At 22.6% G+C, this 26,003-nt stretch overlaps 2 protein-coding genes across 3 annotated transcripts in view; both read right to left on the bottom strand.

Moving 5' to 3' along the window:
* LOC122716442 (beta-1,4-N-acetylgalactosaminyltransferase bre-4-like) overlaps positions 1-13,091 on the bottom strand; it is a 107,113-nt gene extending 94,022 nt beyond the window's left edge. The window contains exons 1-2 of the mRNA XM_043939504.1: positions 12,754-13,091; positions 12,574-12,675 (exon numbers count right to left, since the gene is read on the bottom strand). The gene's annotated coding sequence lies outside the window, so the exon portion shown is untranslated. The remainder of the gene's footprint in view (positions 1-12,573; positions 12,676-12,753) is intronic.
* A 2,146-nt stretch (positions 13,092-15,237) lies between these two features.
* The window catches only part of LOC122716443 (low density lipoprotein receptor adapter protein 1-B-like), a 93,456-nt gene continuing 82,690 nt past the window's right edge, over positions 15,238-26,003 (bottom strand). For both annotated transcript variants that reach the window (XM_043939506.1, XM_043939505.1), the window contains exons 3-6: positions 23,181-23,293; positions 20,874-21,115; positions 18,224-18,381; positions 15,238-17,357 (exon numbers count right to left, since the gene is read on the bottom strand). In XM_043939506.1, the coding sequence (XP_043795441.1) occupies positions 17,172-17,357; positions 18,224-18,381; positions 20,874-21,115; positions 23,181-23,293 (699 nt within the window). In that variant the 3' untranslated portion in view covers positions 15,238-17,171. The remainder of the gene's footprint in view (positions 17,358-18,223; positions 18,382-20,873; positions 21,116-23,180; positions 23,294-26,003) is intronic.

Genomic DNA, 26,003 nt, shown 5'->3' with positions numbered 1-26,003 from the left:
TTACACTTGTTATTATATTCCATTTCTCCTCTCGCTTCATCTAACGCGAATTTAAATTACTTATCGCTTAATTAAGAAATCTTGATAAATCTCATACGAATATTTCTGTTTGTTTTTACCTCTAATATTGACATTTCGAAGATGAAGTTTAAGATTAAATTAATATATATAGAATGTTAATTTAATTATCCTGCACGTATATTATAATATGTATAAGTAATAATGTTTGAATATAATAATAATATGATATAACGTGAACAGCTACGAAAAATGTGACATACTTTCATTAAAATATTTTAACAACTTTTAGTGTGTTCTTTTACATAAAATGCAGGAAAAATTCTTTTTATTTTTCTATTTTTTTTTTTTTTTTTTTTTTTTTTTTTATAAGAGAAAAACGAGACGAGCTCTATTTCTGTCTCGCTTCATCTTAAACGTAAACTTAAATCGTTTATAACTTAATAAATAAAAAAAAATTACTCAACATTTTTGTATACCAACTTTGAATCCCAGTATCGATCTTCCAAAGACATTCCACAAATATATTAACATTATGTGCATTTTAACAAAATGTTTCGCTCGTTTTATTTCAAAATAAGAAAACAGTAAATTCAATAGCTTCTTTCTTTTTTTTTTTAAAGATAAATTGAAATACATCGTAAATCGAAGCCGTAATTCGAAGGTTTCGGCTTTTAATGCGGATCACGTATTTCGCATCGATCGAGTAGAAGACTTGTTTAAAACAATATATAAGGAAGTGCAAGTTTCTGAAACGAAACACGTATTTCTAAAAAATTATAGAACGTTATATGTTAGATGCCAGCCATTAGTTTGCTTTCTATTTAAGAAATTCTTTAAGAACATTTGTTAAACGTAACAGTCGAAACATACAAATGATCTTAAATCTTCCAACAATATTTTTTTAACTAATGAATCGCAATTTGCAATAAAGTTGATTATATTTCCATTTATACGATTATTTTTAGAAAAAAATATTATAATTTTCAACGTGTAATAAGTACATTGAAATATATATAAATAATAATGATAGATCTATGACTTATTGTGATAGACATTGAAAAAATAATAAAGATTCTGCAAAGTTATTATATATATATATATATATACTGTTACTTTTTCTATATATATGTAATATTAAACATTGGGTTAAATTTTTTTAATTTTCATTTTACACATATACATTTTTCACACAAATTTCTTCTTTCGTTTTCCAGAAGTTATAATGAAATATATGAAGAAATAAATTGTTGAAAAATTATGATTAAATGAGAAATCGAATTGATAACATGTACTCATATTTTGTCTCGAAATGAAATTACTTATATATTATTTCAATTATTTCAATGAAGATAAAAAATAATAAATTATCTAAATAAATATTGCAAGCTAAAGAATCCGCAAAACATATTTTACATTCATCATGATTAATTTTTCACTTAATCTTATGAGAACTTGAATATTTATATTTTTATCCAATTATGAGAAGGGAGAGGATTATAAATTTACTTAACCATTATAAAACGAAATCTAAAAAAAAAAAAAAAAAGAAAAAACATTGAAGAACTCTCTTCAGAAGGAAGAACTGTCATACAAAGAAGAAACATCGATTTATCGTTCGAATGAAATATGTACAAACGATTATTATACAAAGAATCTTTTCCAATCAGAGCTTATATAACTGATGGAATTATCATTTTTGAAATTGCTTATTATCATCTTTAAAATAAACACGAAGATATTTGATTAATTTTTAAAATGACAGAAATGATATGTTAATTCTACTGTATATTTTCTCAACAATTGTACTCGATTTTAAAAAGTAACTGATTACAAAGTATAACTATGCTAAAATAATATTATTATTATATTTAATATTTTTTTTTAAATTATTTATAAATTAAGATCCTTTCGTACAATTAATTTAATTTATATTATAGATAGAAACCAATCTGACTTACGTCGATTTGAACTCAAATCATGTAAGATTTTAAGAGTCGAACAGACTCAAAATTTTAACTTCTGCGTTTAACTTTAATCTTAATTCAACATCGAGGTCGCAATCATCTTTATCAATATGATCTATCAAAAGATATTACGCTGTTATCCCTAAGGTAATTTATTCTTATAATTATAATTTATAACTCAAAATATATCTTTAAACTAAAATTAAATATTAAAATAAAGTTTATTAAATTTATTAATCCTCCCAATCAAATTTAATATAACTATAACTAATTTCGAGCAAATTTACCTAAAGTAATAATTTTATTAAAAATAAATTTGTTGATTATTTGTTTATTAAGATAAATTTGTTTATTAGCTGTTACAGTTGATCCACTCTTCTCATAACCTCGACAAATTCGACGTTGCAATTATCTATCGAAGATTATTGAAACGATTTTGTTCTTAACTTCAACTTCAGTTAATATTTTCTCTGAAACGTAAACGCGATTTTTTTCGAGTTCCTTTATCCGTTCGAGGTGGGTAAAACCCAGGAAGACGAGATCGACTTCCTATTCTTATTTATAAAACGTACGAAATAGCACAAATCCCGGCATCGTCAGCAATGCAGGGTTTAACAAGGAAATCGTTAGACGGAGCATGATTAACCCCGCCGTTGCGATAATAAACGAGCTACGAGCTTCATAACTCATCGGTGCCCTGGTCTCTTTCTTGTTTGCGATTATATTCGCGTGCTCTTCCTCGCCCTGCCCACCCAATACAACAATTGATCGTTTATAATAACGTGAGCGCTTGCTTTTTAACGCGTTCATATCGTGACACTTGACTTACGAAAAGGAAACGTATTAATCGTTGAAATTTTTCCACGAAATTTCTTCGTACTCTCTAAGATTTAATAGGTTCTCTAAGATTTAATAGGGAATATAAATACAACGTAGAGAAATAAGAATATACAAGATGAGTAGTCAATTTCTTTCAGATATATTGATATACGAAGAGTAAAATGAAGGAATATGAAGGAATAGTATGCAAATGATTAGTTCGTTTCTTAATTTTAGTTAATATGTTAAGATCGAAAGTACACGATAAGATATAAACGTAAGAGGTTGAAAGTTATGTGAGATTGATGAAAATACGAGGTTAATTAATTTATATTAGAAATTTATTTCAAATAACTTCAAGTAAAAGAATTTGAGGAAATATTAATAGATCGAAGAATTGATTATTCGAGAATAACATTTATTTCTTGAATAATTATTAATTGTATAAATATATAATAATAATGAAACACCGTATACAATTTGCAATAAAGTGTTATATATTTATTATATAATTATTTTATTATATATATTATTTATATTATATTATTATATATATATTATTATATTTATTATATATATTATTTTCGCCATTTCATTTTTCTAGAATTAATTATACTTATGTATTTTAACGATATTTTATCATATTTATCATATTTTATTATATTATATAAAATTTTAATATTATATTATATAAAATTTTATATACTTTATATATGTATAAAATTATTATATACTATATATATGTATAAAATTGTCCTAGTATCCAGAATTTCTCCCTAAATTTTAAAATGTTCAAAAAAATATTCAAAGTAATTTTCATTATCATTGAAAGAAAATTATTTTGGCAAATAATTGTAAAACTGGTAAATTTTGCAAAAAAAAAAAATATCCAAGTATCCTAAAATATTTTTCAAACTACGTTGTAATATGTTGGATACATTACATCTTTTATTTATTTTTTATTTTTGTTCATTTTTGTTACACGTATTGAATTATAATTGAAGTAATATTCTCAATTTAGATAATACGAGCTGGAGCTTCACTAAATCAGATATTCATGAAAATTCCGTTCCAATAAATATATATATAGAGTCAGACAAAATGGAATTCCATCGTATATGAGAAAAATTCAATCGGTCTTTGCTCGCTGTAATTTTCCGTCTAACGTATGAGACTATTTCTAACAAAGATAATGAGTGTCAGAGGAAATAAAGGATATAAACGATGAAAAGTTTTTGCTATGTAGGTATGTAGCACGACAGGGACTGTTTAAAGTGATGAGAACGTAATATTACGAAAGGATGGAAGGTAGAACGCGATAAGCAAGATGGAATTTCTTACCGTAATTATCGCACAATTTTACGATAAACACGTTTAATTTTTCAATCCATGCATAATTAAGAATAATTAGTATTTAAACGAGTAAACTAAATATACCCTATTTAATCTTTTGATCTTAATCTTGAAATACAATTAATCAAAGAATTATTCTGAATATTTCGTTTTTTTTTTTTTTCTTGTTTTTTCAGCACAGAAAAAAATTAATTGTGTGTTTTAATTTCGAACTATCGTATTCAATATCGTCGTGGATTAATGATATAATATAGTGAGGCTTCGATGCGGAATCAATATCCGCAGTTTCACTTATATCGCGGTTGATCACGATTCAAAAAATTTGTGTTCAAGCATGTAATTTATATGGTGTCTATATAATCTTGCCAATTTGACACTATTTATAATAAAATGATCAAATAAATTTAAATTGAAAGTAATATCTCACGTAATACATATAATATATGTATATAAGTGTATATATAAGATCTAGTAAAAATGAATAAATGCCCTAGTATATTTAGTTATTTATTAAAAATAGATGTTGAGTTACTTTTTTTATTATTGATATACAGAGTATTTCGATATTCGTGATAAAAAAAATGATTTTTGAAAAAAAAATAAAAATAAAAATAAATCGAAAAATTCTCAATTGCATTTAAATAAACTATATCGATAAGAGGTAATTCTACATGTGAAAATTAGTTTTCGAGAAAATTGAATTTGAAAATGAATATAACTTTTCAATTGTGAAATCTCGATTTGCTTAAAAAACAAGAATTTAAACGATAAAATTTTATTTTATATTTTTTTATTTATTTCCATGTGTATTCATCATCAATATAATCAAGTTGCTAATTTCGAAAATATTAGCAAAAATTTTTCAATATTAATGTATTGAATTCTGCTTATATGTATGTATATGTGTATTATAACAGACAAATACATACATGGAATAATAATCTTTATCACATTGTGGCTCAAATTATTGTGTAAGCAATATCTAGACTATTAATAGATAAGTTTGTGATAGCATAGTGTGTTACCATAATCATATCAACTAGTTTATTCTGAAAGAGTCATAATCGCAATGAATTGAACGATAATATCACTTAAATGTTTCAACATATGAAAAACTTGAATATATTATTAGTCCATGCTAGTTATAATTTGTCTCTGATATCAAGAACAAAATTTTTAATATCTTCTAGGCTAAAATAATAAATAAATTATTATATCTTATTGTTTACCATTTTTTCTTAAATTCTATCAAATTTTTATTGAGAAGTTTTTATTATTTAAGAACAGAAATAGAAATATTGTAATGACTATTATATATAATTAGGTGAACATATCTAAATAAATGAATTTTCATTTTTGATCTTTCTCAAAAAATTTCAAAATTTTATTTTGTATTTTCAATTTCTTAAGTCTATTTAATTAAAAAAGTATTTATTAATTAATTTTCGATTGTACTTCTATTTCTATTACTATCTTTTCAGAGATATCGAGTATTTCATTCTCTTTTTCTTTCTTTTCTTTCAACAACAGTTATCTCTTAATGATTGAATTACACTTTATACAACTAAAATGTGAAATATAATAATACGATACATAATCGTACGATATATTTATTATTATATATATATTATTATTTATTATACTCTTCGAAATTTTTACACGATACCATACAATTCGTATCAAATATATAATTAATGGCGTGGAAAAGTATATTTATATCGCTTATCAAATTTCAAACTTTTTCCTTTTAATTTTAACATAAGCCCAACAAATGACCTTGAATATCGTGCAAATATGAACACATGTATGATCCACACATGATTAATGCGTCACGTGAATTGCTTAATCGTTTTAATTTTCAAATACTTTAACTAGATTAATTAGAGAATCGATTAAAATTATCAAGTGATTGTAAAACAATACATTAAGAAAAACTAAAAATATTATCTTAAAACAAAATAAAAATGTTCTAATACACATGAATAACTATTAGAGTTTTGATAATTAAATTTATTTATATGTCATCTCTATATATCTATTATTATGTTATGAATAGTTGTGTATATATATATATATATTCTGAAATCAAGGTTTGATATTTTGCTCAATGATTGTTAAATCACTTGTAAATGTAGATTTCTCTAGAATGATGATTAGCTTGAGATTATTTTTATAAAAATATTTTTAAATTAAATCTTCTATATGACAAGATATACACATATGTGTAAATGATAAAATGTTAGATAATGAAATATATTAGATATAAAAAAACGTGGAAAAAAAATTTGATAAATCGATTTTTAATTTCTTGTGTCTCACATTATCTAATTATAAATATTTCAGTATCTAGAAAAAAAGAGAATTAAAAGATTATTTTAATCTATTAAGATAAAGAAGTTAACATCTTTAAAAATAAGTTTTAATAAATTTAATTACTGATGTAGGATAGGAAAATAACAACTTTAAAACTGCTCTTTTTTAAAAATTAGAAAATTAAAAAATTTAATTTAACTTTTCTTTCGTGATCTCTGAACGTTTGCAAATATTAAAAAATTCATCTTTGATGCGAATCACTCTTCATTAATTTTCTTTTTCATTTATTTAAAGTTGAATGATTTTGAAATTAATTTTTTAGAATGAAAAATTTTAAATTATCATCAATAAAGATATTTGAAACAAAAAGAAATATTAAATCTTTGGAACGATCTATATTAAAAAAAAGATCTATATTAATAATATATTCATTAGATATATATATACGGATATCATTTAGAATAATGATGATATATTTTTATTATTATCCATTTTTATTATTTGATTATTAAAATTTATTAATTAAAGCTTAACAAAGAGTTTAATTATCAAACTCAAACAATTTATTTCATTTTTGTTAATTTTTTATCAAAATTTTTTTTTTTTTTTAACTTATTTATTTTATTAAAATAATTATTCTCCATATAAAATGAATTAATAAAATTATATTATATTATCGTATTTAATTAATCCAAGAACATGTGACAAAACTTGTTTTTCTCGAAAAATCAATAATAGCAATATTATTATTTTGAATCAATCATACGTTTCACGAATTTTAATTTTCAATTGAACAAGTGTCACAGAGAATGAATTAGGGAGCGAGAATAATAAAAGTCATTATTAAAATGAATAAAGTTTAATAATTTAAATTTAATAATAAGTTTATTTTTTCTATATTTGTATTCAAATTATTTAAAATTACATTCCAAATTACATTCTCCGTAAAAAAATAAAACATTTAGAATAAATGATTCAATATTTTCTTCGTGATTAGTGAACAAATAATTAATTTTTTAAAAATTGAAGAAAAATAAATTAAATTGATACTATACTAAACATATATGGAGAATAATTTATATGATACATTATTGCTATAACATTTACAAAATCTTTATATGTTTCATAAAATACGAGAAACATTAATTTGTTGAATTGAATTTATATTATTTTATATTATTTCACGAAATTTTATAATTGTCTCATTTTTTTATTAAAAATTCTAAGAAATAATTATTACTCAAATGCTAAAATAATAAAATAAAGATTTCGTTGCAATACGAAAATAATAAATAAATATCTGAAATTTATATCTGAAATATCTGAAAATTAGAAATAATTTAGAATAGATGAAATAATTTATTATTGAAAGTTTATATCCAATAAATACAACAAAAACTTTTTTATATTTTATATTTTCTTTTATTTTTTTTAAATTATTAAAAATAATAAAAAAACAAATAAAAAATTAAATAATTGATCATAGAAAAATAGCGATCAATTTCTTATAAATCTTAATCCAAAAAAAATTAAAAAGCACCTTTAAATTATTTGAATTGTCATTAAATTTTCATTAAATATATCTTTTATTTTAAGTTTTAGATTATAAAAATTTGAAAGGATTCTAAGCTCATTTAAAAAATAAAAAAATTTCATAATTGTCAAATTATAAATAAATTAGAATGTTGTAGAGCATGTTGCAATAATCAAATCATCCTTTTAACAAGTAATCTAACAAGTAAATTCAGAGATAACAAATAAAATGTTTCTTAAATTTTTTGTGAATTATCTTAAATTCTTTAAAATAATTTTTTAAAAATAACAAAACAAATTTTTCAATAATTTTTAACAAATTTTATTATGTCTAATTTTGAAAAAAAAAACTATATTTCAATTAATACGTACAGTTGATATTTTCAAGTTTGAAGAATTAAAAAAATTTTATTTTTTTCTTCTTTGAAAATTTGAGATATACTTTATATAAAAATTTTAAAGACAATCGATATAAAAGTTCCTTTAAGCCTTATTTATTAAGGCTTATTTATGAGTAGTTTAAGTTTATATTAAATAAAATAAGATAGATTGAAATAGTTCTATTTAATTCTATTTAAAATAATAAATTTATATTGATATTTTTATATATCAATATTTGTATTTATTTTGGCCCTTAGATTCTTTAAAAATATTTTTCGAATATATTAACAATATATCAATATAGTATCATACATAAAAAAAACAATCAGTATACATTGTTAACATAATATTTTCAATATCGTTAAATATTCAGTTAGGAACATTAAAATATTAATTCTTCTATTTATAAGAATTCAAAGAAAACAATATAAGTTATAAATCACTTTTTTTCAGCAATATATATGATATTATTATTGAAAAAACAGACTAAATAGTTAATACTATGGCATATAATTATTTCGAATTGTAAAAATACCAAAATTTATTTTAGTTTACTTAGAAATAAATTTCGATTTGCAAAAATCGAGTTACATGTAATTCTGAATTCGAATTAAAAGGTGCAATAATATAAATACATGGTAAATAATTCGAATTAAGTTTATATTTTGATCTACAAAATGTTAATAAAAAGTTTTCAATAAAGAAAGAAAACGAATGAATAAAATTTACTTTCTAACAATTTTCAAATTATAAGACTTCAAATTACGAAAGTTCGATTTTATATGATCAGTATCTTTTTAGCGATCTTTTTTCTTAATCACAATTCAAACAAATGGAATTTTTATCGTCTTGAGGACGAACTAGAAAATTCATATTTTAATTTCACGTCACGTTGTACAATTAACACGCTACTCGACGGACATAAGTGTCCTTTGCGTAATTTTCCTTTGTTTTGAAAGTCAACAACTCATTGATTCAAGGTCATTCCTACTTATGTTCTAACTAGATTAGCGAACAAAACTGTTTTTTTTATTTTTTTTCTTTTTTGAATAATTTAAATAACTACGTGAAGTAAAGAAAAATCATCGATGTGGAAAGCCTGATAAATGTGAATTCATTCGTATTCTCAAATATTATTTATATTGCTGGTTAATCTATTATTCGCAATATCTTATACTACTGCATATATCACGAGAAAATCTAGACGAAAAGAAAGTTAAAGAATTGATGACTTTCAGTAGAAAGTTAATATTTATTTATACATTAAATCCAAAACGATTTGAACAACCTTTAGAAAAGCATTTTAGCATGATAAATATTGTTGACCATACGAAATTGATGTCATGGATATTAAAAAAAAAAAAAAATGAGCGTTACATTTTGGGATTATGGAAATATCATAACTGTTTACCATTACATATTGTAACTGTTTACATTAAAGTTATACACAAATTTTTACTGATTTTAAAAAAAGATACATGTAAATAAATTCTTTATAAATTTATAGATTTTTATGGATTCTTTATAAATCTTTTTTTTTAAATTTATAGATTATAGATATTATAAGTTTATAGAATATATAAAAAGATCATTAATGAAATTATGTTTTATTAATCTATTATTTATTTCTTGGAAATATGAATATTAAAATAAATCTAATTAAAGATAACGACAAAACTTATTCATTACTAGTACTATTAAAATAATATTTAAATTACATTAATTTTAGTATTTTTTCTATTTCATAATTTAAATCTATTTTGATGATGAAATTTATTTTGAATAAAAATTTAAAAATAATTATTTCAAATAACGCTATTTATTATTTGATAAGTAATGTATTTTGATTTTGTTTTTTTCATTATTTGGTTAATTAAAAAAATTTGAACAAGATAAAAAAATAAAAAGAATTGATTATTTAAAAGAATTAATTTATTTTTTTATGAAAAATTTGTTTCTGAAATATCTTAATTTGTTTCTGAAAATACACATTGAATAATAAATATAATAATAATTGTAATGATTTAATTATATTTCCTATTAATGCAATATTTCTTGCAATTATAAAAAAAGTTAACTATAATTTTTACATTTGTTAAGCTTAAATTTCTTTGAACTATAAATTTAATTTCATCTTTTTATGAATATTACGATTTTTAAAAGTATCTTTGTTTCTTTAAAACTACAATGTATTCATATCTTTTTGCTCATTCAACGCTTTTTCTCTTTGAGTTTAACATATTATATAATATATTATATTCTATCTCAGGAGATTAAAAGGAAGACAATTGCATATTTAGGTCATTGCATCTAATTAATCCCTATTATTTCAAATATAATAGGTTGTCAAATGTGAATTTGCAGATTTGCACATTTCTGATTTTGCATATGTTCATATGTTATTAATTGTTATTAATTATATTATATTATAATATTATTAATTAATTTCACTGTATCGTATATAACGATAGTACAGATAGTTTAACGTAGTTAGTCCTAAAAATATTCGGTACAATTTATAATTATAAGTTAAAAAAAAAATTGTAAATTTGCAAAAATATTCATATTTATATTATAAATTTGTTTCATCAAATTAAAATCATAAATTTTTTACAAAGATGTAATTATTTTGTATATTAAAATGAATCTTGAATTTGATAAAAAAAATAATAATAAACATTAAAGAAAAAAAATAAAATCTTCCAATAAGAAAAATTCTATTAACCTATTTAAAATATATATATATGTAAAATATATAATATATTATTCGTAAAATAAGACATTGAATCGAATAAATTTTTATAAAAAAATTATTATCATAAATATATATATAATTTTCTCTTTAAATATATATATAAATAAATATATATATAATTTTCTCTTTCTCTGTATTTAAGAAATAATTTTTATAATATAAAAAAATCAGTTTTTGTTTAATTTTTCTATGAAATATAAACAATAATTTATACTAATTTAAATATTGTTATATATAATATATATTTAAATATTGTTATTGCAAAATATTTTGTATTTTATTTTATATATATATTCATTCTAAATATTAAAATATGAAAATCAAAATTTTATCAGTGTTCAAGTATTTTTGAATACATATATAACTATAGATTTGTTTGATCTCATGATCATTTGAATTAATTTAATTAAATTAATAATAATATTAAAATTCTCTAAATTTATCAATTCCGATAAAATATATCTTAAACAAGTTCATTACAGAACCGACCATCATTCGATTAAATTTCAACTTTAATGGATGAAAATATCTTAAATTAAAATAATTCCATTTAAACAATTCCAGATTTAGACAATTCATCTTTTATGAAGAATATAATAGCGGCGTTATAAAAATGATTGTATTAAAAAAATTGCGTCGATAAAGAATAATGAGCAAAGAACATTATTATAATAATACGTAATAATACGTGTCTAACAAAAGATTTCACTCTTAATATCTCGAAGGTCTGTAATATATTTATATTATATTTATCATATTCGTTGCTAATCTCTTTAGCGGTATTTTACGCCTTGTAATGTTGAAAACATTTCAACATAAGATTTTTTTTATTTTATATCATGAAAGAAAAGATATTTATATATATTATTTAGAATTATATATATAGAATATGATTCTATTATATATAAATTTTTCGAAATATATGATAATAATATTAAACAATATTTATAATAATATTTATATAATATTACAATTGCAGCATTATAGTAATGAATTTCCAATTCAATAAAACAATATTTTAAAAAAACGAATTCTACACAATTAATATTATATTTTATATTTAATATTTTTGTTTCATCATTCATAAATATTTGTTTAACACTGGGATATAGGATTTCGTACACTAGGATTGTGTAGATATATTCTTTGAAAACACCCATTTATGTATTGCTACTCAAAATTTAAACCATGTATCAAACCACGTGAAAAATTGAAAAAAATATATATATATAACGCATTTGATTAAATTTGATTAAATATAATATGTTTAACATTTAAACAAAATTATAAAATATTGTCATTTTTGCCGCATCATAAGTCCTTTCGCTGTCAACTGTCACGTGAGTGAATGAATAGAAAAAATATTAAAAAATGCGATTGAAATCTTTTGTCAGTTTCGTATATTTTTTGTTTATGTAATTGCAAAATACTTACAATTGTTTGCTGCTTCCAATCGTTACGAATTCCTTGATTTTTTCTTATTTTTCAATTTGTACGAAGGGACACAGCTTCCGTGATTCGTATCAGATTGTAGGCCTATGAATATTAAAATTGCAATTGAATTTCCACGTTATCTCACGCATTATGCCAATCGACAAGTTATTAATTTTTTACCGAATTATGATCGAATAAATGGCAAGCAATCATGTGATTGTATTGATATCTCTTTACGAACATCGTCATCGTAAAGGACGAACTATTTGCACTATACACGAACAGTTTGCAGGAGCACGCTCTCTTTATTCCTTCTCAGAAGCACGATCGCACGGTAAAACAGACACTGTCCTTGCGGGATAAATGGCAAGATGACATATAAAATAGAAGGATGTCACTGTCTATTAACCGATCACCTTTACTGCTGTTAGATGATCCCGCGGGAAACTTAGAGAATCGAAAAAGACGCGAATCTCCAGTCCCGAAACTCTTTATCGCAAACATCCTTGAAAAAAAGCTCTCACGGAGACAGATACTTGTTCTACAGCGCCTACGTGCGGCAATGCTAGTAACTTTCTGTCAAAGACACGAACGCGGTTTGTTACTGTTCGAAGACGCCATGTTGACTGCCTCTCTTAAAAGCACCCGATGCGACATCTGCCGATATTTTTTGATAGTTAGAAAAGGATTTCACAGCGGGAAAATAATTGTGTAAACAAATTAATAAATTTAAAGAAGAAAGATTCAAAATCCAAGAAAAAACATTTTGTTCTATGATTCAGTAAGTTTACTTATATTAAATATTGTTACTTTCAAATTAATATATGTATTTCTAAATTGATTGGAAATGATATACTGTGTTTACAAATTGTCGACAACTTCATTTCGTTAAAAATTTAAAAAGATGAAAGGACTAAATAGAATAAAGTATATTTTAATTTATATTAAATGAATTCTATAAACTATTCAGAAAAAACTTAAGTGATACGAATTTCTATTAAAGAAATTCTAGAATTATTTCATATTTCTATTGATATTAAATTTTTTATCTTTTCATTTTCTTAATCTTCTCTATTTAATTTTGATCAATAATTCATGAACATAATAGTTTGTATATTTTATTTAAATAATTTCAATACTTTTTTTAATTAGATATTTTACATAGTTCTTTTAATTTTTAACGAATGATAATGTAATAATTAAAAACTTAAATCAAAGAATATTATAACATACAATATAATATACATATATATATATTGATTTAAATATATTTTCTTTTTCTTTCGTTCTTACGCCCGTGTTAATCATCTTTTAGCAAATCCAGTTTTTCATCAGTGTCATGAAATACTAATTTTCAACTGTGTTCATATCTTTGAATTTATGTTCGTTCGTTCTCGACTTCGTAACCTATCTTCACTAAAATACTTGGCGCAAGAGCAGTAAATTATTCCCAGGCTATTAAGTGAAGTCGAAAATGTTTACTTCCCTAATTACGACATTTAAGGTTAGTAATTAGTTTGAGATAAGTTCAACATTGTGAATTAACTAAAAGTACTTGCAAGAAGAATATTAAAGTTTTTTATTTTCGTTGAATTAGTTAAATATATTTTATTAAAAAATTAAATATTATAAATGTTTCTTGGTTTAAAAGTTATAAATTTTTGCAAAAAATTAAATCTGATTCTGAAAAGATTGATTGATAGAATGTTCGTATTTAGGACATTTGCAAAATCAAACATCTAAATATATGTATAGTTATACTAAAGAATATCTATTTCATCTTTTGGGCAACTCTTTCATTTATACAACTTATATTTGTACTCTTATTCTCATCGCTATGCTTTTGACTTTTCTCTTCATTTCTATTTGAAATATGTTCGTTTCCTTACTTTCTATAGAATAACCTCAAAACATTTCTGTATTATTCTTTTCTTTGCTTCATATAGCTTAGTCATAGTGTTTATTATCTTTTGAATAACCCGCTAATGTATGAATGTTACTAGATTACATAGTATGCGTTTATGACTATGCGAGTTACGTTTTAACTTATCTCATTCCAATTTTTACAAAAGTCATTGTTGGATTATAATAATTTGAACAAATTTGAACTATTATATTTAGAATATAATTAAGATTGATTACAATTTCTTTTATGTTTCTTGTGAAAAAAAACATGTATACACATCATATAAATGTGTATATATATATATATATATATATAAAATTTATTCTATTAATATAATTTTAATAATATCTCGCACAATATTTTTTATTAGTAAACTAAATTGTTTTTTAATATAATTTTATATAGTTTAAAACAAAGGATTGAATACGCATCTCCATTTAGTGGCAGTGATATAATTGCATTATCATGCATAATGCAAATATTTTAATAATAAAATTTTAAGTAATTTATACAAAATTGAAAAATTTAACAAAATCTATTTGATTAAAAAAGTTATTAGAATATTTATCTATAATAGTTTATTTCTGAAACTGATATCTGCCGCCATCTTTAAGCTATCTCTGAAAATAAAAAAAATTCCTTGTAAAAAATAGAATCAATAAAAGTATACATAAATATCTAATGTATTCTTATAAAATCATGCAAAGAATATATACATGTAAAATTTTTTTCGGTTATTAATATTAAAAACAAAGAGATAAGGAATATATGAATTTTTTTTAATGATAAAGCACAAATAGATATGTATATGTATATTTAACGTATACTTATATTCAAACACTTAGCGATATTAAACGATGTTGCATAAATGTTTTGCAACTTTAAAAATGCATCGTATCGAGTTTTTTTTGTATTATCATCATACAAAATAATTGTACATTGCCATTAATTTTTACAAACAAAATAAGATTCAAGTCCTTTCATTACTCTTTCATACATCTTTGTAAAAAAGTTAATAAAATGACAATTACAATAATTACAAATTCCTTTTCTTATTTGATTCATATTTTCGAAAATGAAATACGTCACAGTCTGAATATTAAATTATTATAATTATAAATTGACATTCTTATTACAAATAAAAATATGAATGTTAAGGATGATAATGATTGTACAATATCATTTTATCTATACATCTATCTTTTCTACGAAAATAGCCCACTACATCAACTAATGGACAATAAACTTTCGTATATACATGTATATAATGCAACATTGTAATAGTTGTAAACACTAATATTCCAAAATAAACATAAATTTTTATATATCGTGAATATAAAAACGTGTATTTGAAAAAACCAATATACATAAACTAATATGGATATTATATCTATATAGAGGCAAAAACAGTTCTTTTAAAAAGCTTCTAGCATCTTAATGATAACGATTTTAACGATTTAAAATATAAATTGAAAGCAATTATACATATCTATAATTATATTCGCAAATGAAGTATCGTGAGTAAAGATATCATGGATAAATGTATGTATTATTTAGATATACTCACACTGAATAGCGCAAATTCGATGTAAATTATTATACAAATTTTGACGATAAACATGCTACATGGATATACATATTTTTTTTTAATATATGCACCAATGCATGTTTCTAATAGCAAATTACATTATTTTATTGTTATTTCATTAATTTAATTAAGATCATTTTGCTGATAGTATCTATTAATATATATTTCGGAAGGATAAAATCGATTCTTATTTATTTGTCATCCTAAAGATATATATCAAAAGAAAAAAAAGACAGAAACAAAAATCATCGTTGTAACATATTTCTCTTTTAAAAATTACAGTGTAACAAGCGATAATATTAAAAAAATAATTAGCATATTATCTATTATTGCATAATTATAAATCTATATTCTAAATATTCTTCTCGCAAAAAGAAACGAATTTAAAAAATTAATTTTAAATTCAATTAAGTAATAGCCCAGCTATTTAACAACGAATATAATTCGACTATAACTACGTAACAAAATTATATTTGTTTTGATTTATCGTCTCCTTAACTATCTTTGATTTTCATTGTAAGATCGTTTAAAAAAAGAAAATGATTTTTAACGTATATAGTTAAAATAGTAAAAATTTCTTTAATATACACGCATATCAGCAATATAAAAGTAATATAAAATTGTATACGATATGTTTGAACGAATTGGCACAGATCACGCATCCTAAAAGGGATTTCAAAAATTGTTCCCACTTCTTATACACGAAATTAAAAAAACTCTTTTTATTAAATCATCAATCCTTCCCGAGCACCGCTCGATATCAATTGTTCTTCGAAGATATTAAGTGAATGAAAAAGTCATCATAAAAAGAATCGCCATATTTTTTTCTTCGTCGATTCTATGATATTCAATAAAATATCGATATTAAAAATTAGTCGAGTGATTTAAAAGTGATCACAATTAGCACCTTGTTTATCTCGAAATTTTGGAAAAACACATGTTCCAGTGATTCGATTAATCGTTTAGAAATGATATCATAAGTTCGACGATATAATAATTAGTCTATTGCTTGGTTTTCTTCGGTTGGCCGTTATTCGATAGATACTTCCAGAGACCAGTGATTAATGGCACATCTCGGAAGCTATCGGCCGAAGGCTACGCCTGCTACGAGCACATCAAGTCTACGGATCTTGATTCACCCCAAGCGTTTTGTATTTTGAAACCTGTCGTTGACCTCGGTACAACGTGATGTGATGCAGATGTCGTGGTGTGTCTTAAAGTTGTCATAGGGATACTAGTAGCGTTACTCTTTTTTTGTACCTTCTTACCGTCTTCGTCTTCGAAGCAAACCTAGAAATATTGTAAATTAAAAAAATATTAGAAAATTCGTGTATTTGATAATTAATTAATATGCATTGATTATAATACTAGTTCTTGATTAATGCGAATTTAAATAATGCGATTATCATCACAATTATAAATCAAAATTCAATTAATGAAATCTCGTAGGAAATAATATAATTTGAAGAATATGTATCTAATATGGAAAATCTTCTCATTATCTGAAAGAGTTTTTTATTGCACATTTTACAGATTACACAATCCATAAAATTTTGAATGTAATTTCTCTTTGTAAAAAATAAAAAAATAAAAAAGATCTTTTTATATGGATTTAAATTAGAAAAATATTACAAATTGTGTTAAATTTAAATTATAATTTAAATTTTTCATAACTATAATATCGTTATATTATATAATTGTTATATTCAAACATTATTATATATTAATCTTATATATTTTCTTATATTAAATTATATTATATGTACAGGATAATTAATATATAAATTACAATATTTGTGTGATATCTTTGGAGACTCGATTCTTTTATAGATATAATAAACGCCAAAATAAACGCAATTTTTAAATTTATTTTGATTTTTAAAATCAACCCTCCAAAAATGTTTCACAGATATATTAGCTACACTCTATGTAGCTCATATATCTCTTATGCAATGATTTTGCTCATAACATATAACGATATAATCGGTTAAAATGTCAATAAATATATAAAAATATATTTGCAGGAATTTTCATATTTCATTAAATTGAAATTAACCATCGTATTTCAAATATTCGAGTAATGCAATTGTGCGATTAATTCGTGGAATATATTATTCGCATTAATCAAAATCTAATTGTAAATTGAAATTACGTACCCATGAATTTCCAGCTGCTTTACTCTCATTCGATAAATCGATTAAAAGATTTTTTGGTGCGTCATTCGTGTTACGTTGTTGGCCATTGTCTTTATTCTGTTCGTTAACTTTATCCACAATCTTCGCATCTCCTTCGCTCTTTTTCTTCTCGTTATTTTCTAAAGAAAAAAAAATAAAAATTAAATGACAATTTTGCATCGATAAAGAATTAGATAGTGTGCAATAAAAAGAATAAATAAACGATCAAATCTCATTTGCATAAATCACGATGATAATCATCATGAAACTCTTTTCGTATCTCTATAATACGATTTCCTAGATACACTTTCATTATCGACCCACGTATACACTAATGTTCATAAATCTGTGTGATGCAGAAGTAGAACCCTTGCAAATGAACACTGATTTCTCATTTGTTGCTAATTGGTAGCTTCGAGTCATCTCGTAATTCTAAACAGTCGTTTGTTAATTACAGATACATCATTAAATCGATACTCGCGTTTCGAGAAACTAGTAAAAAAAATATATGTGTTTACTTAATCAATGCATCGAAGTGCTATGTGTAGAGCTGGGGAAAAAGATTTTTGAAATACAAAATAGAAATAAATATTTATAGCGATATAAAAATTTCTCATTGAAACAGTAATTATATAAAGAAATAGTAGGGATTATAATAAAAATATTATTTTGAATTAAATATTTTTTACACGTAATTGTACATTGATTATTATTTATATTATGTATGAAATATAATAAGATTATAAATTTATATGATTAATCTATAATTACTCAAGATGAGATTAATAAGAGATTAATTTACGTTACAATAAATTTTTTATATTTTAATATTTTAATAGTTTTTAAATTTTAACGTTTAATAACATTTAATTATTACGATATAATATATTAAGATCATATATATAACATAAAATAAAAAGAAAATTTCAAGTTATATTTTCAGTATTTAAGAAATAAAAAAGGAAAAATATAATTATCTTCGATGCTTATTGCATTTTCGATTAAACAGAAAATAAATATTTTATTCATATCGAATATAAATAAAGATTCGAAATTCTTCCGAGATTTCAAATTTAATAAATTTAATTTAATAATTTAATAGTATTTGCTTATGGGAATATTTCACTTTTTTTAATATTTCTTTCAACTTTTTTCTGTATGCACATCATTGATAATTAGTTCATAATCAAAATCATCACGAAATTACGATTATAAAAAATTACGATTTGTTAAAAATTTATAAATTACATTCTGAATGGAAAGCATACAATAAATTATATTAAAATTAACCGAAGAATAAAATTTTACATAATAATGAGTGAAATTTTAATTATTAATTTAAAAATATGCCACGAATAATTATAGCTAATTTGTTCCTCGAAGCGAACCGTGCATAACAATGTTTGCACAAATGAAGAGAGCACGCAAGTTGTATAATTGTTCCAGTTTTCGATAGTGTTGTAGTTCGATATGTACGAAGTCCAATATTACCGGACAATTTCCTAGGTGCACTCGTAACCTTCTGCGAATAACCCTCCGCAATATCCGCACTCTCGGGGAGTTAAGTGCACAACTACACAGATGTATATTCCATCTCACAGACACGTCGACTTTTACCACAGATCAAATGGTTCAAGATTAAAGCTACCTTTCTTTCTTCACTTATTAAATTCCATAATTCGCCTTTCAATTATCTCTTACTTAATGGATTGATTAATTTAAAGGATTTGTAGAAAAGAGAAGAAAAAAAATTGTTAGTAGTTTTATATATTAGAGATTCAGTTTTAAAATTGTTAAAAATAATTGATAAGAGTTTCATAAAATAGAATTGTTAGAAAATGGGGATAGAATCGAAACAATAATCTAAATTCTCGAAATTTAGAATGCTTTTTTTTATTCTTTTAATTAATGAACTTCGATTTCTGAAATTTTTTTCGAAATTGGATTATATTGTCAATCAATAGTAATAATAGTTATCTTTTTAGCTTGCGAGGAGATTGAATTTCTATATTTTATTTTTTATCGGTTATTTGGAATAAAATTTGGAAATATTGTTTCATTAGATGCTTAAGTTAAACATAATATCAAAATATAATTTCATGTTATTTAGTTTTATATTTAGATCAAGAGTATACTATTTACAATTGAATTCGAAAATAAAAGATAATAGATCAAAATGAGGAGATACAAATTTTAATACAACAATTAACTAAAAATCTTACATATACATAATATAATTATATCAATAATAATTAAATAAAATACTTTCAAAATAATATTTACTTGAATTGATATCAAAATATACATTTGAAATATTATTTCTTTATGTAAATAATATCAAAAAAAAGTTCATGTACAAAATTCTATATTATTCAAAGAGATAAAAAATATTTCTGTCCTAATCTAATCTATTTTTTAAAAATTTATTTTTCTCGATCTTGAATTTTAATTAATTTTAAAATGAGGCTAAAAATTTAAAAAAGCACAAAAATAAATATTTCAGTTTTGAGAATTTCAAATTTTTCTTAATGAAATTTTCTTAAAGAAATCTCTTTGGATTTTTTTTAATTTTAAACCAAGTTTCGATTGATCTGTAATTAAAATAGGTTAGGATCGAAAATAATTTACCTACCGTTTCTATCATCAGTTAACGAGGGACTTTTATCCTGAGTGTGATGAATCCTAGGATCGGATTGGGATAGTTGCCAAGCTTCGTAAGCCGTGTTAAAGGCTTGAGCGACCGTTAACGTCACCGTTTGCGCCATTTTTCTTTTGGGGCAGAGAAACGCGTGACACTCCATAGTTTCATTCAAATTTGTTGCGATAAACGCGAACACGTGATCATGAGCTGCATCCGCCGAACAATACGAAATTCTGAAAAAAATTATATGATTAATGATTTACAAGAATTTTATACTAAGATGGGAACGAAACGTGGAAACAATTTTTTTTTTCTTACTTAACAATGAATAAATATTTTATAGTAATGCTTAATAATAAATAAATTTTATATGTTATGAAAAATTATTATTTTCACTGATTTTATAAATTCTTGTTTAATAATTTACGGAAATATAATTTTTGAGAAGAATTAAAAAAGAAACAAGTTTAAAAATAAAATTTAAAAATAATCGAAAAATTAAAATTTGAAAGACTTTATAGTATTTCTAAATTTAATTAACAGAAACTATTTTTCGCATATATTTATGACATATGACAAAGGCAAATTTTTATGATTATTAAAAAATAATTTCGAAATTTTAATTTTTTTCGTTCTCACTCCATTGCATATCTACATAATATATATATAAAATAAAAAAAAAATTAAGATTTCTCATTAAATTTTACTTTTATACTTTCCTCAATCAAAATTTATTAATATGAAATAAAGCATTTCATAATTCAATTTAAACATCTAATATTAAATAAAACAATATATTGTTGCTAAAATTGTTGCAATTAAACATTTTGACAAAAAACATGAAACATAAATGTTGGAAAACTGCAAAACTTATTTAAAAGTTATTAAAGTTATTATAAAAGTTACTTAAAAGTATGAATATGCAATTATTTTTACTACGAAAATTATATATAAAGAAAATATGCTTTAAAAGAATATAAATTGAATTGCACGAAATTAACAAGCACAAATGCAGTTTCCTAACGTTCAATTTGAATATTAATCCCGAATGATAAAGTAGGGCTTTTTTTCAAGTGCTTGGAAAAAAAAAAGAAGAAGAAGAAAATAGCTTTTTCAAAAGATAAAAATATGAAATTACAACGAATTAAATAAATCTTTCTCGCGTGAAACTACATACGCAAGAATCGAAACAACATTATACATTTTACATTTTAATTATATTTGAATTACGGTCGTTTATACGAACCATGGGTTAATTAAAGTGACATTAAAAGCGTCAGTGTATTATATTGGATTACTGAAACTGGAGGATATCACGTGATTAAGAAAATATATAGCTCATGTCACGTTTCTCTTTTTTTTTTTTATGGTTCATAAATAATAAAAAGGTACTTTGTTATTTTTTATATATATTACAATCATATATAAAAAATAATAATGTTACTATAACATTCAATGGCATTGTTTCGAAAAAATTAATATAATTCGTTTATTACAATATAAACTTAAAATTAAAAATGATTTTTTAAAATAATTTCTTCATATATCTACATACAAAAATATTATATTCAATAACATTATTCCAAAGAATTTCGATAAAAATTGATCATAAAATATTCGAGATTAAAAATTTTTAAATAATTTACTATTTAAAAATATTTAAACAACAAAAGTATTTGCTTTTTAAATATATTATAATCGTACGAAAAAAAAAAATGAAACAACAACATTACTATCACATAATTCAATAATATCATTCCTGACGATTTCTTTCCAATAAAAATATAAAATCCTTTGTCGTAAAATGCTCGAAATTATAAAAAAAGCAAGAAACAACAATCGTTGCCTCTGATTATTTCCAACATTGAAAGAGATAAGCACAACCACAAAGAGGCGAACGAAAAGGGATGCGGAGAGGGAAAAAAAGAATCGATAGAAACTACGGATTTTTCATTCCAACACGAAATATCGGACTTATCGAACGATCCATTCGGTAAATCATAGTTTTGAATTAGCGGAGGGAATAATATTCCAGAATCAAATCATGTAACGTTTGCTCGTCGCCGCTGCGTGATATTTCGAATACATTTTAGCCCGAATATCGGATATTATGTTGGCTGATGCAGAGGGAAATGTACAACAGGCCAGAACCAACAAATCCGGTTTCGTCCGATTACGGGCTCTCCAATCGTTGACTGACGCGCGCGTTTGTGTATGTGCGTGAGTGTGTGTATACGTGTGTTTCACAAAGCAAGAAATACTTCGAATATGTTCACGGAGCACTCGTTTCGTGCTTACCTGTATATAGATACCTGGAGCTGATCTTCTTCCGTGGCAAGATCCGTCATTCTAATACCCTTTAAACTCACGGCTAGAGAAACTCGTTGTAGCTTTTTGCCGCTTGCTTTCGCCTATTGAAGAGAGAGAGAGAGAAAAATATTATTAAGAGTTTTTTTGATTAAAATGAAACAAGAAAATGATTGATTAGTCAATTTCACCTATTGAAGAGAAAAAAAAAAAATATTATTAAGAGTTTTTTTGATTAAAATGAGAAAAGAAAATGATTGATTAATCAATGTTTTTATCGTTTGAAATATTTGATATATATTCGATATGTAACAATTAAAATATATATAAATATGTTTTGAAATTTGAAATTGCTAGTAAACGATGAAATTAATCGATCAATATTTCACTCGTCATAGAATTTTAAATGTAAATTTTATAATATTATTTTGTAATGCTGAGAAAATAATTAATGTTGAAATTAAAAAATTGCAGTAGTATTATATATTGAATTTGAAATACACGTATAATTCTTTATTTATGCGGTAGATTGGTTTACAAAAAAATATTGTGTAAATGAAAACTGTGTAAAAAAAGAATAAAATGCATACGAAAAAACTGATTCCAGATGAAAATCCGATATGGATAATACAATAAATTATTTTTAAACATAGTAGAAGTATGAAAATCATTGAATAAAAATTTTAATATTTATAGAATATTTTTTTAAATATTTATTTGAAAAAAAGAAAAATACCGTGTCGTTAATAAAATAAATATTTTAAAGATAATGTATCAACATCGAGAGAAAAATTCAAAAAATTCTTCAAAATTCAATTAAGTTTTAAGTACATATGTATCATTCTAAATAATATAATGGAAACTTTTTTAATAGAATTGATCAAATAGCAATACTTTAATGTTAAATATCTAATAAAAAATTTTGAATTATTTAAAAAATATATTGTGTAAATAATGAATGAGTATAAAATTGCTTTTGTCTTTCAAATTGTATTATTATTTCAAAATTGTGTGAAAAAAAAAGTTATATAGAAAAAGAATTAAATAGATCAATTTTTTTCTAATTTTTCTTTCTAAAAAATTTGTTGTACATTAAAAAAATACAAAAATATATCCAAGATCGATATTTTCATTTGTTTTTAAAAAAATAGTTTGCAATACTTTATTTTGACTATCATAAGATCATTTATAATTAAAACACCCATACTATAACTTGAAAATTTAAAATTAACTTTTAAATGAAGAAATTTTATAAATACACAAATTATTTTTCATGAAATTATCAATTTTTCAATTTATTTTTTAAATATTAAGAGAAACTTAAACTTGATGCAAATTATAAATAGAATTCCCAATAATCAATATTAATTAATAAAAATACCAATATTATTATATAATATTAATTTATTAATTTATATTTATTAATATTATTATATTTATTAATTTATTAATATAATATAGAATTTTAATTATACTATTAATAATATTAATAAATATTAATATATAATTCTATTTATTAATTATTGATATATCAATACATTAATAATTATATTAATATTAGAGTATCATATAACCATAAGTTTTATGCAAAAATCAGAAATCCAATGCTCTGAAGAATTCTTCTAATTTCGATCTTTCAGTTATTTTCAAATCATGTAAAATAACAAAATAATAAAAACTAAAAGATAGAATATCAAGTATAAAATAAATTTGAAATAAGTATTTAATAGAAAATATAATTGTATTTCAAATTTGCATATAAAAATATATTTTTTTTTCATATCATTTTGTTTTATTTAATAACAACATTAACAAAAATAGGAAAAAAGTCATTTTTGTTGATTAAAATTTTGTTTGATAAAGTAATTTTCATGTTTTATTTTAATTTTTAAAAAGAGAAAAATTATTTTTTAACAATTTAAAATTTTCAAAGTCAATGAATTAGTACAAGGAATGTTATATTGATTGAAGACAAGACTATCTAGACCTGAAACATAATTCAACTTTTCGAAATTTTCAAGAACCCCGACATTCTTGAGATTCCCCACACGTTCAAGAATTCCAAAATTCTCAGGAATTTTATCTTATCAAATAACAAAATACTTTTAGGAACTTGACTCGAATAAGTGAATTTTGTTTTATCTATTTCTTGTTTTACAACTTAAAATCTACAACTTATCTTGTTTTATTTCTTAAAATATTTTTTAATTCTCTAATCAGAATTTTATTTGTTGATAAAAATAAAGATTGTAATTGAAATTTTTCATGTTAATATCATTATAACGATCATACAGACAAAATAAAATAAGATTTAAAAAAATTGATGTAATATTATAAAAATTATTAAATTTTAGATTATTTGGAATTATAAAATGGTTCAATCGATATGAATTATACGTCACAATCTACATTTCTTGCTAATGTTAAAATAAATTATAATCTAAAACAGCATAATTTCATTTTATATTGATGGATTTATGATCTCAATCTATCATATGCTTATCCAATATAAAATATAATATAAAATAATTCATAATTCTTCGTTTTTTAAATCAATTTTTTAAATACAAATGAAATTAGCTAATTTCCTATATAGTATATGAAAAATCTTATTTTATACTTTCGTTTTATCTTGAGCCACAGAATCTTCCTAACGTTATTTGTATCATGAATTATGGATCATATATTTATGCATCGTTCGTATTGTATCGATCATTACGTCTTATTTTTAGTTCTCTTATATCTACATCTTCGTTTTAGAATGTCTCTAGAAGAGGAATTGATACGATTTTCACATTCTGAAATATCATTTAA

The sequence above is a fragment of the Apis laboriosa genome, unplaced genomic scaffold (assembly GCF_014066325.1).
Source record: "Apis laboriosa isolate Shangri-la unplaced genomic scaffold, ASM1406632v1 scaffold45_cov149, whole genome shotgun sequence".
Taxonomy (NCBI): Eukaryota; Metazoa; Arthropoda; class Insecta; order Hymenoptera; family Apidae; genus Apis; species Apis laboriosa.
The sequence above is the reverse complement of the archived record's forward strand: the minus strand, read 5'-3'. Positions and strand labels throughout refer to the sequence as shown.